At 46.0% G+C, this 21,452-nt stretch overlaps 1 protein-coding gene across 2 annotated transcripts in view; it reads left to right on the plus strand.

Annotated features, from left to right (window-relative positions):
* The window catches only part of ERN1 (endoplasmic reticulum to nucleus signaling 1), a 77,209-nt gene that overhangs the window by 27,641 nt on the left and 28,116 nt on the right, over window positions 1-21,452 (plus strand). For both annotated transcript variants that reach the window (XM_059150204.1, XM_059150205.1), the window contains exons 3-5: window positions 15,772-15,805; window positions 16,779-16,851; window positions 20,769-20,841. In XM_059150204.1, coding sequence (XP_059006187.1) covers window positions 15,772-15,805; window positions 16,779-16,851; window positions 20,769-20,841 — 180 coding nt within the window. The remainder of the gene's footprint in view (window positions 1-15,771; window positions 15,806-16,778; window positions 16,852-20,768; window positions 20,842-21,452) is intronic.

The following is a 21,452-nucleotide window of genomic DNA, read 5'->3' on the forward strand; positions in this document are numbered from 1 at the left end:
CCAGCAACAGATTAGGGAAGCAGAGCAGGGAGGTGTTAAAAGACACTTAAAGGGAGAATTTGAGAAATCTCAGCAAGGTCTAGTAATTTCAAGTAATATTTAAGATGTTCTAAGTCTCATTTTTCCGAGAATAGGTTGGCTTTTTTTTAGTTAAATTCAGTCCTGGATTCCAGTAGCTGTATAAAATATATAATATGTATTTCTACAGATCTATGTACTATGTCTATTACAGTGTATATATATATATACACACACACACACAACACACACACATATATTTTTTTCTTAAGATTTTATTTATTTATTTAACAGAGATCACAAGTAGGCAGAGACAGAGAGAGGGAGAAGCAGGCTCCCCGCTGAGCAGAGAGCCCAATGAGGGTCTCTATCCCAGGACCCTGAGATTATGACCTGAGCCCAATGAGCCACCCAGGTGCATATATATATATGTATTTCTATACAAAGATTAGAAGTGGTAATATATACAGACCCTGAGTTTTTAATTCAGTTTTAATCTTGCAATTTAAAAAAAAATTTTTTTAAAGATCTTATTTATATATTTGACAGAGAGAGATCACAAGCAGGCAGAGAGACAGGCAGAGAGAGAGAGGGGGAAGCAGGCTCTCCGCTGAGCAGAGAGCCCGATGCAGGCCTCTATCCCAGGACCCTGAGATCATGACCCGAGCTGAAGGCAGAGGCTTAACCCACTGAGCCACCCAAGCACCCCTTAATCTTGCAATTGTAACTAAAGTTTTCAGAATTGGTATTTTTAAACCATTAATCTGTGAATCACCTTTAAAAGTATCCCCACATTGCTCTAGGCCCTGAGGATACAGCAGGTGAACGAAACAGACAAAATCCTGCCCTCCTAGAGCTTTCATTCTAGTGGAAAATGGACAAGGAAATAAATTCGCGGATTTTATAGAGGAAAAGTAAAGCAGGGCAGTGGAATTAGGGAGTACCAGGCGTTGGAGGGGTGGGGAGCTGCAATTTTAAGCAGGAATGATGCCCCTGGGAAGGTGTCATTTGAGCAAGAACTCAAGGCGGCAGAGGAGTGTTTAGGCAGAACATAGCAGGGGCAGAGGTGGGAGAGTCTTCGGGCTGGAGGAGGAATGGTGTTGGCGTGGCTGGAGGGAGAGTCGGGGGTAAAGGTGAGGAAGGGTAGCAGAAGTCGAGCTCAGAGCACCGGTCACGTGAGGACACATAGACTGTCTTCTTAGACTATTTATTATAAAAATGCCCCCGCTAATGTCCCGGAATGAAATGTGTAAGACCGTAAGCTACACACATGCACACACACAATTTCAGAAAGAAATGCGTGTATTACCCAGCTAACACTGGAATAATGGAAAAGTAACTTTTACTCACGTGTATGCAGTTTAACACGTAATGATCTGACACACCATGATGCTCCACCTCCGAGTGAACGCGGTGCCCGCTACCACGGACCAAGCAAAACACCAGGATCCTGATGGGGACTGGGTTTCCAAAACGGTGAATAATTCTCGGTAACGCTCCAAACCAAAGCAGTGTGACCTCAACCGATTTATACAGTAGTTACATTCTGAGAAGATGAGCTGTATAAAATTATGCGAAAAGTGCCTTTGTGCTTTTACACAAGTGAGGCTGTGGGATCGGGGAGCTATTAAAGGCTTTTGGCCTGTGGGAGAGTCTGACAGACGCGAGAGCATGTATAGATTTGGGATGGGCTTTGGCTCTGCAGTGCTCTGTGCCCCACACCTAGTGCTTGTGTTCCCCCCTCACCTCCTATACACCCCCCACCAGTCCCTGGGATCACTAAGAAATGCCCTCACAGATTTCCCGAGTACCAGCAAGCTGTGCCCTCCCCATAGAGCCATAGGGCCTGGTGGCTGGTATGAGGAGGTTGGCCTTTTTGAAGTCACCATTGGAGATCGCTGAGCAGAGGGTGACATGCCGTGGTATTATGGACTGATGTTTGTGTCCTTCCAAAATTCACGTGCTGAAGCCTTACCCCACTGTGTGATAGTATTTGGAGGTGGAGCTTGGGGGATTTAGCTTAGATGAGGTCATGAGGGAGTCCCCATCTCCACCCCATGATGGGATTAGTGCCCCTTTGAGAAAAGGAAAAGCCCAGAGCTCTTACTCTCTCTCACCACAAGAGAACACGGCAAGAAGGCCGCCATCAGCGAGCCAGGAACAGGGCTCTCCCCAGAACCCAACCATGCTGACACCCTGATCTTGGACTTAACACCTCTGGAACTGTGAGAAAGAAGTGTCTGTTGTTGAAGCCACTAAAGCTGTGGTATTTTGTTGAGGCAACCCGCGATGACTAAGACACCTGGCCTCCACTTCACAGGGTCGGCATGTGCTGTGTTGAGACTGAGCTGATGAGGCCAGGAGGAAGCTGCAGACTAGGTGGAGGCTACTGCACAAGTCCAGGCAAGGGAGGTCACGGGTTTGGGTCTGAGTGGCAGTGGGGAATCAGAGTCAAATAGAAGAGACTGCCGATGGAAATAGACACCCCTGTGACTCCCCAAACTGAGGTTGGACAGACTATATCCCTGTTACTCCATTTCATGGTTTCCTGATTTGTTTACTCATTTCAGGGGCCAACAAGTTGGGAGAGTTTTGTTTTCTTTTTTCCTTTCCACAGATTAGTTTTGGCAGGTGCTTTTGTTCTTCACCCAAACATGTGTTGCTGTTCCCAGAAGTGGAGATTTCTTACACCGCAGCAGCAAACTGCACCTAGTACAGAAAATGAGTTTTGTTTTCAGAAACTAACTTGAGGTGTGACATACCAAGTGAGGTGCGATCTTCCTAGGCTGAGATTTTGTGACTGTAGCCACACCAGAACTGTCTGTCTTTGTCTGAAATTTCACCAGTGAAGATAGTTAGGGTGTTTGCTTTCTGCACTTTCAGCCCAGATGCAAACAGAAAGCATTGCTGCCGTGTGTGGCATTAGGTCCGTTTTCTAAAACCTGCTTTGGCTTGGTGAGGCTGAAAAGCTTTTCTTTGGTATCTCCAGGGCTGGTTTCAGGCTTCTTGCGTTCACCTTGAAAATACTAGTTATTAAAATGTACTAGAATTATTTAAAAGACTAAGCTAGACAAAACAGAGTAAAAGAAACACTAGAGTTATAGGAGAAGATTTTCTTCAGATGTCACGTGTGTTTTCCTTTCTTACCACATGCCTCTTCCCATGGTTCCTGCTGGTGCCGACCACTGCTGCGGCCCCGAGTTGGCTAAGTGTAGCATGATGCTTTGCCACTCGCTCACTGAATTCTGTCTTGGCGACCGAAGTAGCGTCTCTCAAATCTGACTCCTTCTCGCTGCACTCCTTGCCAGTGCCTTAGCCAGGCTCTCAACATCCATTCCTAGGTCACCACAGGAGCTTCCGGCTGTCCTTCAGCCATCACGCTGCTGTCAGACCTGCCCTCTAATGACACCACGGACCATGCCACACCCCTGCGGAGCTAGCCTTGTGCCGGCCAAGGCAGCGCTCCAGGTGTGGTCTGCCCAGCTGTCTGCGAGAAGTCCCAGAGGGATCCCAGGCATCATCCACGATGGGCTGGAATTTTCAGTAGCTGGTCCTTCCCCACAGTTAGAGAAGCACCGGTTTACAGGGTCTCGTCTGACCTCCTTGGTGTACAGGCAAGGCCCTTCACCATCTGGCCCTCACCCTCCCCTCCAGGCCTCAGAGACATGGGGCCTTGGCTTGTGTTCCCTCCCCATCAGCAGCCTGCAGTGTTGGACAGGCTCCTAGTCATCCTTCAGGAGCCCCTTCGGAGGCCACCTGCTTGACCCCTCAAGCTGGGTGAGCCCCTTCCTCATGTGGATTTGGGGGTACTTGTGAATTTTTGTTTATGTTTGTCTTCCCACTGAGTTCTAACTTCTTCTTTTTTTTAATTTATTTTTTAACTTATTTTTGAGAAAGAGCATGGGGGTGGGCAGCAGGAGAGAGAGAGGGAGAATCGTAAGCAGGCTGCTCACTCAGCACAGAGCCTGACACGGGGCATGATGTCATGACCCTGAGATCATGACCTGAGCTGATATCAAGAGTCAGACACTTAACTGACCGAACCTCCCAGCTGCCCCCTAAATTCTAGCTTCCCGAGGCTGGGCTCTCTAGACGGCCAGGGATGCTCTGTAAATGTCTCAGGAACCTAATGCTGACTTGGGTCCCAGAACCCTTCCCACTAAGATGTCTTTTGGAAGCCTGAGAACAGATGAGACTAGACCCTGCCCCCGTGGGATGTGTCATCTCTCACTTGGACCATTGTCCCAGCAGGTTCCAGTTCCTGACCTTGAGTTTCATGTGGATTTCATGACTTTTTGCAGTTGATTTTCTCTCCTATCCCTAAACAGCGTGCCTGTTCCTCTGGAAGAGTCTGAGGTCTGCCTTTAGAGGTGTGACGGAAATAGAAGAAGGGAATTGTAAGAAGGAACATTTAGTTAGCAGTTTTAATCGGTCTCCTCTTTCGGAATTTTCTAGGCTTAAAACAGCAGTCTCCACACAGAGTGGCACAGATTTCAGCTCTGGGGGTCTTCTCCGCAGCATTACTAGGTCTGTTTGGGGATATGATTGTGAATGTTGAAGGCTATGACTTTGTTACTTGTGCCAGGTTTGAGAGCACTCCGGTTGCCCACGAGTGAGTTCTGTGCCGCTCTGCGTCGGGAGAGGCGTCTGGGCGCAGGCCGTACACTGAGTCGCCTTGTTCTCCTCCTTGAACTCTTGCACCGTTGATTACGGTGATCAATGTGCACTTTGAGGTCTGAGTCACTTCTGCCGGGGGAGGGTGAGCAAGAACACGGTAGAATCAGACAGCCGGTGGAAAGGGGGGTTTTTCAGATGACTTTGGTCCCGCCGCATGCTTGTCTCTGTCCGACGTGACATTTTGGTGACTTGCAGAGCTTCACCTGCAAGAAACCTCATTATGTCCTTTTCCAGTTCTGGTGAGATTTGGAATTTGAGGATCCGCTCTTGGTTAGATGCCTGCATGAAAAGGCTCTCTTTGGGGAGCCTGGGGGACTCAGTCAGTTAAGCGTCTGCCTTCAGCTCAGGTCACGATCCTGGAGTCCTGGGATCGGGCCCTGCATCTGGCTTGCTGTTCAGAGGGAAGTCTGCTTCTCCCTCTGCCTCTGCTCCTCCCCCCACCTTATATACTTTCTCTCTCAAATACATAAATAAAATCTTAAAAAATAAAATAAAATGCTCTCCTATGAAAGCTGAACTTTGAAGAACATTTGAGACTTGCTGCCGTACCCGTTGGATCTTACAAATTAATGGGAACTTGAGGTTTAGGTTACGGGAGTACTTTCCTTTGGGGACGGAAGTGAGCTGGCGCTGGGGAGAAGAAGTCCCTAACTGGTTTACTGGAGTGCGTTGAACCTATGTGGGAGACTTACCTTTGGAGTTAGGAAGGGTGAATGATCTTGTTTTTACTAATAATTTTTATAAGAAAGTAGAACCTTCAGCATTTTCTGGAGATGCCAGTGGTTTACTGCCTTCAGACCAGCCAGTCTAGCTTTACCATCTGCTAGGATTAAATCTCATGTCCTCTTTGCGTCCTTTTTCCACTGCATTTTTTGAACAGGAGGGTTTGCTGCTACGTTTCCCACTCCTGTTGGTTCCAAACCAGCCCTCCTGCCGCCCTTCCAGCCGTCCTGCCTCCTGCCCCCACTCCGGTGCAGGTGCAGGCCACCGGACTGGGGTTACCGGGCCGCCCTCCTCCTGGCCCTTTGTGACTCCTTCCCTTTCTCCTTTACTTCATGCCCTGATGCCCGCCTGTCTAACCTTCCTTCAACAGACATGGAGCGCCTTTTGCTCAGAAGCCTCCAGGCAGCCCCTGGTTAGCACCCGCTGTACCACATCAGAGTTTTCACAACTTTCTGCTCCATGGCCTCGCTGCCTACTGTCTGGCCTTACTTTTGTGGCTCCTCAGAAGGAACACCTGCCGCTTGCCAAGCCTGTGTCTTCATTCCCACACATGGGGGTGATGGTTCTTCACTTATGCTGTCTGGTCATCCCCGCCCTCTGAGTCCTCCTTCTTTATGAAGTCTGTCTTCCTCGAGTACACTAGCCCTCAGTGACTTCCGTCACCCAGGAAATCCCGTGGTACATACTGTAGGTTTCAGCAGCTCATTATTCACTGTTCATGGACGTCGGCTTTATGACCTCCTTTCTATATCCCACACAGTTGGCACATGCCCAGCGTTTGCTTTCAAGATGCCTGTGGTAAATCTCAACAGATGATTACCAGTAGTTGGGTTGTCACACTCTTTCTCAGAAAGGGAGGGAGGGAAGGACAAGGCTCTTAAATATTTGGTATATGAGGAGCCTTCATTTCTGACTTTTTGGTCCATAAATACCTTTCAGAAAGGCCAACCCAGAAGAGTTCAAATCATTGCTGGAGATAGTAGGAGCTGGTTTGGAGAATTTCAGATGTGCTGTGACATCTTAGTTTTACCTAGAGAAGTCATCTAGTACGTAGAGAAGTTTCTAGTCCGAGAGTAAGCCAGTTTTAAATGCCAGGTACAGTGTAGGGGTCAGCTAGGTGGTTGTGCTTTGGAAAGAATGTGGTGAGGCTCATCTAGATCTCACCAGAGAAGCAGCGTGTTCCAGAAATATCAAAGCTCATCTGAGAAAGAGAAGAGAATGATCTTGTAAGGTTGCTTAAGCTCCAATCAAATGGGCAACCTGTTCTTGTGGCATCTGTAATCAAAGGAACCCATTCCTTCCTACGTGGAAGAAAGTCTGCCCAGAGCTACCTCTAGGGAGAGGCTGGCAGACCTGAGGTCTGGTTTGAGACACTTATGTAAATTTTGGTTGACTTCATCAGAGACATTTTTCGGTTTTTCTGACTAATCACCCCCTCTGTGTTCCCACACCCTCGCCAGTTCTGCTAGGCGTGTGTTAGGGAAGTGTGCTGTGCTGCTAACCAGGTCCTCCTTGCCCTTCGAGCCTGGTTCCCTCCAGTGCCTTCAAACCCTGGGGGATCTAAAATGAACCCTGCTTCACTTTAGAAAGGGAAGGTTTAGGGCCCCAGGCTGGCTAAGTCAGTAGGGATCTCAGGATCCTGAGTTCGAGCCCCATGTTGAGTACAGATATTACTTTAAAAAAAAAAAAAAAAAGTGAAGGTTTGTATTATAGGTGAATGCAGGAAAAACAGGTGTCTCTTCTGAACATACCAGAAAGGCTTTCCTTAAATGGCTTCTTTTTTTAAAGTTCTCTTTAAAAATTTTTTTCATTTTATAAAAACTTCAACACACAAAAGTGTAGACCAGTGTCATGAAATCCTCGTGCAGCCAGTGCCCACCATCAGGGGCTGTCAGCACATGGCAGGCCTCAGTTCCTTCCTTCTTTTTTTTAAGATTTTATTTATTTATTTGACAGGCAGAGATTACAAGTAGGCAGAGAGGCAGGCAGAGAGAGAGAGGAGGAATAAGGCTCCCCGCTGAGCAGAGAGCCCGATGCGGGGCTCGATCCCAGAACTCTGGGATCATGACCTGAGCCGAAGGCAGAGGCTTTAACCCACTGAGCCACCCAGGTGCCCTTCAGTTCCTTTCTTCTGTAGCAAATACCAGATCATTTTTTTCCCCATACATTTAAATAATTTTAAAATGTGAGTGAACATGGGGCACCTGGGTGGCTCAGTCAGTTAAGCGCCTTTGGCTCAGGTCATGATCCTAGGCTCCTGGGCTCAAGCCCCACTTTGGGCTCCGTGTTGGGCTCCTTGTGCAGTGGGGAGCCTGCTTCTCCTTCTCCCTGCTGCTTGCCCTGATTGTGTGCTCGCTCGCTCTCTCTCTGTCAAATAAGTAAAATCTCAAATGTGAGTGAACAAACAATGGTGTGTGGCAGCTCTCTTTAGCTTTTATCGCATAGGTTTCTGTGTGGAAAAGTCCTTTTCATTTGGAAAAATAAAATTGGAATGACTCTATCCCACATACAGTATTGAATATCCTAAATTCCTGACTCCCTTTCATTCTGCAAATAGCATCATCTACTAAGTACGAGGGAACAGAGGCCCCCTTGGCAGTTACCTCAGACGTCACTCTGATTACTCATTAAACTGTACATAAGGTTTATGTACTTTTCCATGTATATTTCACAGAATACAACATAGATGGGCTCTGTCCTTCAACCTGCTGAAAATCCAGCCTCGTGATATCTGAGACCCAGAAGGGTTGCCTATGCCTGGGGCGGGGGGGATGATCCGTGCCTCCTAAGAAGATACCAAGTGCAGTGGGCGGTCATTTTCTGGTCTCCTGGAGCGCAGAGACCAACACAAAAGCGTGGGGGCATTCAGGAAAGAGACGTGATTGAAAAAGAAGCCTGGAGAAGAATTGGGCCCAGATTTTGAAGAACCCTGAATGCCTAGGCCTCTGGTTCCCAAGCTGTGCTTAGGGGCCCTGGGTGCCACAGTATATTCACAAAAGGCATTGCACCTTGTTCTAAATTTTTTGTTTTTGAAGATTTTATTTATTTATTTGACAGAGACAGCCAAAGAGGGAACACAAGCAGGGGGAGTAGCAGGCAGAGGGAGAAGCAGGCTCCCCGCTGAGCAGGATGCCCAATGTGGGGCTCCATCCCAGGACTGTGGGACCATGACCTGAGCCGGAGGCAGACACTTAACTGACTGAGCCACCCAGGTGCCCCTTGTTTTAAATATTTGAGAGAAGCCTAGCGGTACTCAACAAGTGTCAGATACCACACTCAAGACAGTTTCTAGTTTCAACATTAGGTTGTGTTCCTTTCCTTTCAACAGTGTATCTTTGCAAAGCTCAATTTTTGGTGGTTGCTGTGATAAAATTAAAATACCACATGATAATCAACGTGGAATGGTAACGAGGGGGGCCAGTGTCTAATCTGATTATAAGGTTTGGGATATCTTACGGCACCCAGCAAGCACACATCCCATTAGTAAGTAATTATGGTTAAGAATGAAATAAATGGTTTTCTTTCCATTTATGTGTTTTCCTTTTTTTCACGTGGCTTCTGAGTTGCTAGTCCCTATATACCTAGGTCGTCGTGTAGAACTAACTATTTAATAAATGGAACTGTAAAGTATGGCCCAAGGGCGCCGTGAACCAAGAAAGTTTGGGATCTTCTGACTTGAGCCACAGAGATGGAAAGTATTCACTAGGCAGAGGGAGGACCATTGTAGGGTTTTTTGTGGAGGAAAGACGTGAACGAATTTGCCTTTGTCAAGCCCTTGCAGGCGGTAGGTAGAATGCACGTCTGAAAGCTAGAGACCCCAGATGGGGGGCTGATGAGGAGACTGCTGGGGAGACCCAGTGAGAAATGGTGGCTGCCTAGTTTGCAGATCTTGAGAAATGTTTACTGGACTGAATCTTAACACAGCTAGGATCTAATTGAATGGGAGTGGGTTAGAATTAAGGGGAGAGTCAAGTATACAGACACTTACCCTCTGCTGGTGGGAACCTAAAATAGCGCAACCACTTCGAAGAGCTGTTTGACAGCTCTTTGTCAAGTCAGATGTAAACCAGCATGGCTCCACGTTCCGGGTATTTTCCCAACAGAAGTGAAAACCCAACAAACACTTGCACACAGATGTTCCTAACAGCTTTAGTCATGTTTTTCCAGCCCCAAACTGGAATAACCCAGTGTCCCTCAGCAGATCAGTAAACAAATCGTGGCACATCCACGCAGTGGGACAGTACTTAGCAATATAAAAGCACTGTGACAACGTGCAACAGCATAGCTGAATTTCAAAAAAACAGATGCAGAGAGAAGGAACCCAGACACTCAAGAGAACCTAACGGGGGAACTGCATTCGTGCAATTTTAGAACAAACACGACGAATCCATTGGTGGTCATGGAGTGGGAGTTGGGGATTTTGAAGGTGGGGATAGCGAAGCGTGAGAAAATGCTTTGGGGTGACGGAAACATCGTAGGGTGTGAGGGTGGTTACATGGATGTGTGCGTTTCTCGGATTGTACACCTGAAAGGAGAGAAAGGAGAGCCCAGAGGTTGGGTGTGTTGTGGGCTGGGGAGGAAGAAGTTAGCCAGCCAGAGGAGGACCAGAAGATCCTTGGAGACATGGTAACCACCTGCGGGCTAGAAGGAAAGAGTGAAATTGGGCAAACTGGAGGAGAAGGGCGGGAAGTTTGCGAGCGCTCACTCTGCCCGCGCTTACCCCCCTGTGCCGCAGAAGGCAGAGTCAGGTGTGCAGAGGAGGAGAACTTGAGGCAAGGAGTGAAGGTTTGAAATATTAGCTGGGAGGAAGAGGGAACAGAGGCCAACCAGGAAGTAGATAAGCGCATCTCTTAGGACTTGGGGCCCAGCTGGAGAATGCTTTCTCCAAGAGTGATTTAGTGTTTTCTTCAGCAGCACTCAGAGCCTGGGTATGGAGGAAAGGGGATGGCTGGGTAGATTTTGGGTTGAGGAGTGGTAGAACCTAGTTACTGGATTATTAAAAGTCATTAAGGATGGATGTCCAGACTGGGCAGGAAGAGAGGCAGGAAGGAAACGAACCTGAACTGATTGTTCCAATCAGTCCTCTGTGCCAGGCACCGTTTTAGGTGTTGGGGATATGGCAGACAACAAAAAGTTAATCAGTGGCTAGAGTCGATGTTTCTTAAAAAATAAGTTAAATACGCTGAACTTCAGAGGTGGTTTAAGTGTCATGGAGAAAAATCAAGGAGGGAAGAGGTGTAGGGGATCCCTGAGGGATAGGAGGTGGTCAAGGAAGACCCCCCGCTGAGATGGTGATATTTGATCAAAGATGTGGGCAGAGCGGGCAGCAAATGCAAAGTGCCTGAGGCCGGAGCAGGCTAGACAGTATTTGAGGGCTATGAAGAACTCGGCTGGAATAAGCAAGGAGGAAATAGCGAGAAAGCGTTAGAGGTTGGGAGGGTGGGATTGTGTGGGATTTATAGGCCACTGGGTGACCACTGGCCCTTATGATTGAAATGGAAACCACCAAAAGATTTTGAGTGGTAGAGAAGGATAATCTGACTTCTGTCCTTACAAGCATCACCACTCTCAAGGCACAGACTTTAAGTCTTAACAAACACTCCATCCTTATTTAATCCACAGAGAGATGCCTCATGGGTTATTGGTGTTATTATATATGTTTTTCTTCATTGATGAGGAAATTCAGGCCCAAAGAGATTAAGTAATTCTGCTGAGGTCACTCAGCTGGTAATTGGCAGAGTTAGGACTTCAGGATAGACTCATCTGATTCCAAAAGCCACATAGAGCAGAAAAAAGGGAGCACTTAAAAGGGAAGGAGGTCTGATGACGGAGGGATACTGGGCATAGGAAACAAAATGATGATTGTTACAGATATAGACCTTAGGGTTTGGCAGCTGACAGGATGTGTTGGGGAAGAAACGAGTGTCAACAGTGTCATTTGGATCCTGCCTGTCTTCTAAGAGAATAGTGGTACTGTTAACGAAACAGTCAAGAGTAGAAGTAGGTTTGAATTAAAAGATGGAAGGCATGACTTTGGGCAGGTGGTGGCTGAGGTGCTGGTAGGAAGTAGTGGAAATGTCCAGTTGATCCAGAAAGAAGAGCTCAGAAGATGATGGGGACCTGAAATCTCCCATTGTGGTTATGGTTGAAGCTTCAGGGAAGCATGTGCTTCCTGAGATACCGCAAGGGACAACCTGGAAATGTCTATTCCTGTGGGAGGGAGGAGGGGGGCAGAAGTCAGGCTGTGCTGAGGTACGAGACTCAAGGGGCAGGGCAAGCCATAGAACGGGAAGTGGCCGTGGAGGGGCTGCCTCCTAGTGGGTGGCAGAGCAGCAGGTGTATGCGGTGGCCAGAATGGTCAAGAAGCTGCAGAAACGGTAGAGCTGTTGGTGCTCCTGGATGGAACTGCTAAGACCCATAGCTCAGAAGGGGAGCAAGGTCAAGAGTGCACGTGTGGCCCAGGACAGAGGGAGAGGGCATGAGGCTTCAGAGAGGACAGGATGGAGAATAAAACCAGAAAAACTATTCATGGAAAGATAAAAATCCGTGTCTTGTGGAGATAAAAATGTTTCCATTTTCACCTTTGTGAACTTGGGCAAAGGAAGGGTGTGACCATCTGTTATGCGGCATTTCTGTCCCTGGTTCAAAAGGAGGCTTCAGTGAGCACAACAGTAGCAATGAGGTCACCCAACCTCATTGGGTCTCTGGGTGTAAAGATTATGTCATTTCAAGTCTGAGCTGGACCCCCTAGGGAAGGGGGTTCCGTCCCGTGGCTGCTACCTGGGGAGCAGGGAGCAAGTTCATGTCTGGCTCTCCTCCAGCCTTACCTGTACCTCGATTAACACCTGTTTTCATACTTGCACAGGAACCTCCCCCCCTCCCCTCACCACCCCTTTTTTCCCTTCTGAAAGCAAAACAGCTTTGTGGGACGCCTTTTATCCTTATCGGTCTCCATATAGATAGAGTGGCTTATTTTGTAGCAGTGTTTGTTTATAGCCTTATAGTTAGGCCAGCTTTCTTTTCACATGGCTGAATTTTTTTTTTTTTTTTTAAAGCAAGAATCTTGCCTGATACCAGTTCTCATTATTAAATAAAAACAACCACTTTTCCACCTTAGGCTTTCATTGCACATTTTCAGATGATGCTGTTTGCTTTTATTTTGCTGGCTTTCCAAGCTTTTTTTAAAAATCTCTAACCTGTTATGTTAGGGAGAATTTCAAGCATATGGAGAAGGAATAGCAAAATAACTCCCCAGTGTTGCCACGGTCGTCTTTAACTTTTTTTTTTTTTTTTTAAGATTATTTATTTATTTATTTGACAGACAGAGATCACAAGTAGGCAGAGAGGCAGGCGGAGAGAGAGAGAGGAGGAAGCAGGCTCCTGGCTGAGTAGAGAGCCCGATGTGGGGCTTGATCCCAGGACCCTGGGATCATGACCTGAGCTGAAGGCCTGAGCCACCCAGGCACCCCTCGTCTTTAATATTTATCAGTAGGCTTCCATTTTTTGTTTTATCTGCACTTGCATATGTTTTTTTTTTTTTCCCTGTAGTACTTAAAGGTTTTTATTTATATATTTGAGAGAGAGAGAGAGAGCACGTTCACACAGGTTGGGGGGGACGGGCTCCACACTGAGCACAGCGCTTGATCTCATGATCCTGAGTTTAAGACCTAAGCTGCAATCAAGAGTTGGACGCCTAACCAACTGAGCCACCCCGACACCCCTTTTTTTCTGTAATATTTTAATATTCACAGATGCAAATGATTCTTTAAGAAAACAAAAATCTAGGGTGTAGGTCATGGCTGGCCCTCAGAAGCCAAGCAGCACTTTTTTCACCTGTGGGAGTTGACTTAATGGGGGTGCTGTGACCTGGCTTCCTTCTCTGCCCATGTTCACTCCAGGGACTGCATTTTATGTGGATGGGACGCTAAGATGACCAGAAGCTCCTCCTACTGGAGTTCTTCTCCTCCTAAGCCTACCATTCTAGAAGCACAGTTCTTAACACACCCGGAGAGTTGTCCCACTGCTCCTTCCCTGGCTCCTCCCAGTGGCCTTTGTCTTCACTGGAACCCGTCAGGTATAGGACACATTTTGGGACTTAAGTCCTCAGTGTCAGGTGGCCAGCGGATGAGCTCTAGAAAACTGGGGAGATCTGCCCCCAAGGACAGGTCCCCAAGCATGAGCAAGCATGGTCCCGCAAAGATAACCCCATGACCAGGACTCGAGATCCTGTCAGTCTCCGGGTCTTGTTTCTGGGGAAGTGCGAGAATTTGGCCGCATCTTCTTCGGCTGTTTTTATCTGTGGTACCTTGAAGCAGCCGAAATGTACAACACAAAAAGCTGCCCTCTGGCCGCTGTGTTTCCCTGGCGCCATGGCATTGTCGCCTCCCCGGTTTGGGTTGGGGGCGCAGGGCTGTGGCTGCACCTCCCCTCTGTCGGGGGGCGGGCGGGGGGGGTGACCTGTCTCTTGTTTCCTGTGTCTTGCGTCAGTCTGTTTGTGAACATGTGCCCGCAGGTGATTAATGGGAACGGTAAACAGACGCTTCCTAACTGAAAGTTCCTCCTGTTTCCTAAGATGTTTCTGGTGTAATGAATTGTTTGTTTGCAGCCCACAGACCACATGTGCTGTGTGTGCTTCTGTCCCTGCGAACACCGTGTGTGCTTTCATGTGGGAGCTGGGCTTGTAAAGTCAACAGATGATAAGGCTTGAAAGAGTTTTCTTCATCTGAGAATGCCAGGGGGGCTGGGGAATCAGCGGCACAGCCTGGGGAGCCTGGCATTCTGCATCCAAAACCCCGTGACAATATGTGCTGTCCTCACGCCCCATCCCCCACTCCCCCACCCCTGACTTAGGTTGTGGATGGTGTGGCTGTGTAGCCCGGGGTGGGGAAGGGAGCTTTTTTAACAGGAAGGCATTTTTTAAATTTTTTGCCTTTCCATCATTTTTTTTTCCTATGTGCATTGAAGATTTTCTCCTCAGCTGCATTACTACTCTGTATACATTATCTTTTCTCCTGAACATCACAGTATAAAGATTTATACGTTTTTAAAATTGTATAAGCCCGGGCGCCTGGGTGGCTCAGTGGGTTAAGCCGCTGCCTTCGGCTCAGGTCATGATCTCAGGGTCCTGGGATCGAGTCCCGCATTGGGCTCTCTGCTCGGCAGGGAGTCTGCTTCCTCCTCTCTCTCTCTCTGCCTGCCTCTCTGCCTACTTGTGATCTCTCTCTGTCAAATAAATAAATAAAATCTTTAAAAAAAATAAAATTGTATAAGCCCTTTTAGAAGCCTTTATTTTCTGCCAAGTGGACATTCCCTAACTGAACCATATTATTGAATAATTAATTCATTTGTAATGCTATTGTGAGCATCTTTGTACACAAAGCATTTGCTGTGTTTTATATTACATTTAAACTAGATTTTGTAGAAATGAAATGTATGGATCAAAGGGAGTCAAGGGGAACGAGCACTTGGAGGCTGTAAGATTGTCATATTGATCCCCCAGTGGGGTGTATCCGTTTGCCACCAACCAGATTCTCATCAACAGGAAAATTTATTCTTAAGCCACAGTGTTGTTTTTCTGAATGGGAGTTCCTAGTACCTCTACAGCAATCTGTGACAAGGTGATGGTTTAGGTTTTAAAAGGCCTTGGTGTGTCAGAGAGTGACACTGTGACTCATTGTCCACTGTGGGTTGCGACTGGTTCTTCCTTCACTGTCCATCTCTCAAGTTATGTGCTCATTTTTAAAAAAATATTTATTTATTTTAGAGAGTGGGGGAAGGACAGAGGGAGAGAGAGAGAGCGAATCCTCAAGCAGACTCTGTGCTGAGCGTGAAACCTGATGTAAAGCTTAATCTCATCACCCTGAGGTCATGTCCTGAGCAGAAATTAAGACTAAGCCACCCAGGTGCCCCCATGTACGCATTTCTTGGCATCAGTTCCATTCTGCTATGTTCTCTATCCAGTCTCGGGGACAATCTGTGTCTTTGGGTGTGTGCTTTCTTTTTCTTTCTTCTTTCTTTTCTTTTTTTTTTTTTTTTAAAGATTTATTTATTTGAGAGAGAGAGAGAGCAAGTACATGAGGGGGGTTAGGAGCAGAGGGAGAGAGGCTGACTCCCTGATGAGCAGGGAGCCTGACATGGGGCTCAATTCCAGGACGCTGGGATCATGACCTGAGCCGAAAGCAGATGCTTAACACAGAGCCACCCATGTGCCCCTGGGTGTGTGTTTTGTAAAGTGCCTTCATGTACATATCTGGTAAATTTAAGGTTTTGATACCATTTGTGAATCTTTCCTGGGGACCTCTTAGAATCTGATATTTTAGAGTCTGATGATGCCTTTGTTGTTGTTTTGCACAGATCCAGTTCTGCAAGTTCCAACACATGTGGAAGAGTAAGTCTTCTGATTTGCTTTAGTACTTCCCCTTTAATGCATTTTTTAAAAACTATTCCATCAATATTTAGGAAGCTAGTCGCTGGGAGTGCATATATGCATACACTTGAGGTATAACGAGAATGATGGGGACAGGAAGTCTTACAGGTGCTATGGTCTCTGTTGGGTGGTCCGTTCCTTGGGGGAAGGAGGTAGTGATATTAAAAAGGCTTCCTTGAGATGAAACTTGAGTTTTGAGCTTAAGCTGCCAAAGTCCTGCCAGAGGGTTTAGATCTCTGCCTCTTCACTGTCATACCATGGAGAGGAAACGCGAACGTGACCTGCTACTAGAGTGCGTGCTGTGGCACCTGTCAGAGCTCAAATGTTGGAGGCATCCTAAGCACAGAAAAGATTCAGCAAGGGGTTTCTGAGTGCCTAGTCCTAGTTCAGACTTCACCAGGTTAACCTTACCAAAGACCATGGAAAGCCACGGACTAGAGACCCTCATCCCTCTCCTTGGCAGGTTCTCTCTGATGTCAAGCTTTCCGAGTCTGCTTTTATTGCCTCCAGTTTAAAAATAAATGTTTGTTGAACACTAAGGTAGATTTGTCCTACCTGTTTACATACTGTTCCATGCTATTAAATATTAATTGTTGACGTTCTATACACAATTGATTTAGAAACTGAAAAGCAGACTTAATGGGTTCTTTTTCACTTCATCATCGTCACCTGGAGCGCTTTGACCAAATGATGATTTACTCTTCTATGGTTTTTTACTTTTTTTCTTTCTCGCAGGTTGCTTTTTTTCTGCTCAAGTATAGCCTATCACCATAGGGATATTTTATTTGTGGCTAAAAGTAAAAGAGCGGTGGGTGGAATTGTCTTTGACACACACATGTCCCCCTTCCCCCAATCATGACTATGCATGGCTTTGGGATGTTGTTCTGTGCCCTGGGCTATAATTTATCATTGATACTTACTGCTCAATCTCTAGGCCTGCCTTCCTCCCAGATCCCAATGACGGCAGCCTGTATACGCTTGGAGGCAAGAATAATGAAGGCCTGACGGTGAGTGTATTTAACTTTGTGTACTTCGAGGTTCCAGACCAGTGGTCCTCAACTGTTGCCCATTGAGATCACCTGAGAGCTTAAAAAAAAATCCCTGGAGACTGTGATTTGTGTGATCTGGGGGTGAGATCTGGGCATCAATATCTTTTTATTTTTTAAAGCTTCTTAAATGAACTTTTAATTTTTTATTCTTATAAGATTTTATCTATTTATTTGAAAGAGAGCAGGAGCAGGATGGAAGAGCAGATGGAGAGGAAGAAGCAGGCTCCCCACTGAGCAGGGAGCCCAGTGGGGGGTTTGATGTGGGGTTCGATCCCAGGACTCTAGGATCATGACCAGAGCCGAAGGCAGACACTTAACCACTGAGCCACCCAGGTGCCCCCCCCCCAAATGAGCTTTTACATGCCAGAATTCAGAAACACTGACCTGGACCAGCAGGTTCCCATGGGCCAGCCAGCATGCTGGAGAGGTATGAGACTCCCTTTAGCAGCAGGATTTGCTGTAACTAGCGATTCTCAAATTGGAGGTTTAAAGCATTGTTTACCCCCACCCACCCCAGCGAATGTCCCCTTCCGGCACAGGGAGCTGGTGAGATTCCATTCTCATGCCATCTTCATTTGAGAATCTAGACCGGTGGTTCTTAACCTTAGCTGCACATTGTAATAACCCGGAGCACTCTTTAAAAAAAAAAAAAAAAAAAAAATCTGTACCCCAATCCCAAAAGTTTCTGTTTAATTGATCTAAGTCATCAGCAATTTTTAAAAGTTCCCCGGATAAGAGAATTTAGAAACAGGCCCAAACATATGGTCACCTGATTTATGAAAAGGGTGACACTGCAGGGCAGTAGGAGAAAGGTGGTCTTGGAATAAATGGCATGGGTCAGCTGCGATGTCCGTGAAAAAGTATCTTAACTCCTGCCTCACGTGAGTGAGACAGGACACATGAGACTCTGTTTCAGAGAGATGGCGTAACGAAGTGTGAAATGTGGAATAAAACTTTTAAGAAAAAAGCGTAGCGGAACATCTTCACAACCTTAAAGTAGGAAAAGATTTTTTTCTTTCTTTTTTTTTTTTTTTTTCCAGTTGGCTCCATGCCAAATTTGGCATTCAGTGCAGGGTTTGAACTCCAAAACTGTGAGATCAAGATCTGAGCCAACACTAAGAGTTGGACACTTAACCAACTGAGCCACCCAGGTGCACCAGAGAAGATTTCTTAAATAGAATGAGATAAACAAAACAGAAACACCCCACACTCACCATAAAGGGAAAATATATATATATGATTATATTAAAATTAAGAGTTTTTCTTTCTTAAGAGACACCGTTAAGAGAGGCAGGCCACGCTGTACCCAGCAATACACATATGACACCAACAAAGGATTCATATTTCAGAATATGTAAAGAACTATGGATTATTAGAAAGAGAACCTAATAGAGAAATAGCAGAAGAGGTTATCCAAATGGTCATTTAAACATATGAAAAGATACTCAGCTTCATTAATCATTAGGGAAATGCAAATAAAAATCACAGTGTCCCACTACTAAAATGAGAGAAATAGACAAAACAGGGGTTGGGGCAGGAGTAGTGAAACAACCAGAGCTCCTGGGCACTGCTGGAGAAGGGCCACTTGGTATATCCAGTTTGGAAACTGTTTGGCAGAATCTGTAAAGCCTTATGACCCAGTCCTCCTTCCCAGGTTATTATGTACCCAACAGAAACACCTGTGAGCATTCGCCAAACAGGTACCCAGAGTTACCGCAGCGTTTCTGAAAATAACCAAGAGGTGAAAACTGCCCAGACAGCATCACTAGTAGACAGGATAAAGAAATCACGGAACAGCGATACAATGAAATAGTCTGCATCAGCGAGAACCAACAGTCTGTGAGTCTACACGGCAGCATGGAGAAACCTCACCGATCTGAGGTTGGACGAAAGATGACAAACAAGAAAGGTTGCACACTCAGTGATTCATTTATATAAAGCTCAAAGACAGGAAAAACTAGTCTATGCTGTTTTGAAGTTAGGATAATGATTACCCTGGAAGATTAGGATTGGAAGAGAAGGCAAGAGGAGGAATTTCGGAGCTCTGGAAATGTCCTGCTGCTTCATGTACATTCTGGCTACGTGGGTTGGTTCACTTCGTGCCGTTGCACTGAGCTGAGGTGTACAATTCCGGGTGCCATTTGTGTCCTGCTTCAATAGAAAGTTTTTTTCTAAGAAAGTCTCCAAGTGATTCTAATGTGCAGGTTGAGAACCAGTGGTCTAGATTGTAAGTGGCTGTGAGCTCTAATTGGGGTATTTTAACCTCATCTTCTGAATGAGAGGAAGGCAAGACTTGCGTCCAGATGTGTGTGTTCTCCCGTCAGCATTTCCCTTCACATCCCCAGAGCCTGTATCTCTGTTCGCTAGACACCGTGTACAGTGATTTCTGGAAGTTGTCTCATGTTTCAGCAGCCCTCTGGGATACAGATATTCTCCTACATAAGAGGAGTGGAAACTTCGCCCACAGAGGTGAAGAAGTGTGTCCAAGGCCAAAGCATCAAGTGTTGTAACTTGGGCCTTGAGCTCAAACTTCCAAAAGATGCTCTGACCACCAGCCCTCACGTCTTCCTGTGTTGTGGGTTAACAGTTCTGCAAGCTGTGTGTTTCCCAGCTTGGGCCTTAAACAGGGGGGCCTGTAGAAATGCTCAGCAGACTATAGGCTCCAGACTGGAAGCCTTGCAATGACTTTGTGATTCTCCAAAACATCTGGCAAAACCCAGTCAGCTATGACGGCCTTTCTGTGGCATTTCTCCTTTTCTAAGGCTCAATTTAAATGTGGGGATAATGGGGGAAATCCAAATGATTGATTATTTCAAGTTCTGTTTATTAAAACTAGAGAGAAATCTTTTCTTTTTTGGAGAAAAAGATGACGGTGTAGTAGAAATAGAATAGTTTCAAGAACACAGAACGTTCCAAAAATAAAGTATACCGAAACGAACACTAACCAAAGGAACTCATCAGATGTCAGCTGTAGACTCAGTTGTATGATGAAATGCTGTTGAAACACATGGATTCTTTTGAGTTTGAGTTTCCTTTCCTGGCACCTACCATAATTTCTTTCTAATACCAAGACTTAATTTTCTTGTTTTTTTCAATAAGAGCATTATTTGGGGCACCTGGGTGGCTCAGTGGGTTAAAGCCTCTGCCTTCGGCTCAGGTCATGATCCCAGGGTCCTGGGATCGAGCCCCACATCGGGCTCTCTGCTCAGCAGGGAGCCTGCTTCCCCCTTTCTCTCTGCCTGCCTCTCTGCGTACTTGTGATCTCTCTCTGTCAAATAAATAAATAAAATCTTTTAAAAAAAAAAAAATAAGAGCATTATTTAATGAAGAAACCATCAAAATGACTTTTTCCACCTCAAACTCCTGGGTCACCCACATAATGATGATGTCTCCTTTCCCTTAAAGCTTCAGCTGGGTGCTGAAGTTGCTTCTCTTCAGAATTAATCTCATGGCTCACCCACACTCTGAAAACCATGCCATTCTACTTAGCCTAGCTGGTTCTGGGTCAATTTTCAAAGACAAGAGAATTCTTTCTGCCTTCCCCCCACACACACCCAATTTCAAAGATTGTGTAACTTCTCCATATTTGTATAAGTCTTTTCAGAAAAGGTTTGTGTCTTCCCCAGAAGTGCTCTGTACAAGATACTTTAAGGGGCTCCTTAAAGTATCTCGGGAGCTCAAAGCTTGTTCAAAGTGGATATGGAAGCCTGGGGCAGCCCTTCTCCTTGGTTTCCAGTAAGGAAAACTCGCATCAACCATCCACACTGCCTCTCTCTTATTAGCAGAATTGGGTAACAGAAACAGATTGTGCAGTAATATTCTAATAATTGCACAAGACTTGGTTAACTTATTTTTCCTTTGCCTTTTTTTTAAAGAAACTTCCTTTTACCATCCCAGAGTTGGTACAGGCATCCCCATGCCAAAGTTCAGAAGGAATTCTCTACATGGGTAAGAGTCCCTGTTTTCAACATTGAAAATTTGATCTCTTTGGAAATGAGTCCTGGGAAATGAATCTGGGAAGGTAGCACGTCAGAGAGAGAGGTGTGCAGTGACTCCCCATGAGCCCTTCTGGGAAAGGTCTTTCTTACCTCGGTTGTGCTTATTCATGCCAGGATCAGCTGACCAATTAAGAAAGGGTTCCCTCCACTTGGGAGCAGACTTGACACCATTAATATGGTTACTCATTTAACAAGCTTTTTAGCTGCCGTGTTGACTTACCCCAGTGATTTAAAGATTGCAACATACCCAGAAGCAATTGGATGAAATTTAAAGTGAACACAATAGTCTGAGCCAAGAAAGGGAAGCCAGCTTCTGCCTATTAATTATAGGACTTTCTTAGTATTTCCTGCTATCAGAATATTGGATAAAACAGCACTTAACAGCTTGGCCAGATAAGCTGCCTTCATACCTATGGGGTCACCTCTTTGAAAGCATCAGATCACCTGCTTTTCTTTTATCGTGTTGCTGCCAAAATGTCAATAAAAATGCATTTGTAATACAAAGGAGAGCTGTGTTTATCTTGAAATCATAGTAGTAATAATATCCTATATTTACATAGC

Source organism: Mustela lutreola, chromosome 15 (genome assembly GCF_030435805.1).
Source record: "Mustela lutreola isolate mMusLut2 chromosome 15, mMusLut2.pri, whole genome shotgun sequence".
NCBI lineage: Eukaryota > Metazoa > Chordata > Mammalia > Carnivora > Mustelidae > Mustela > Mustela lutreola.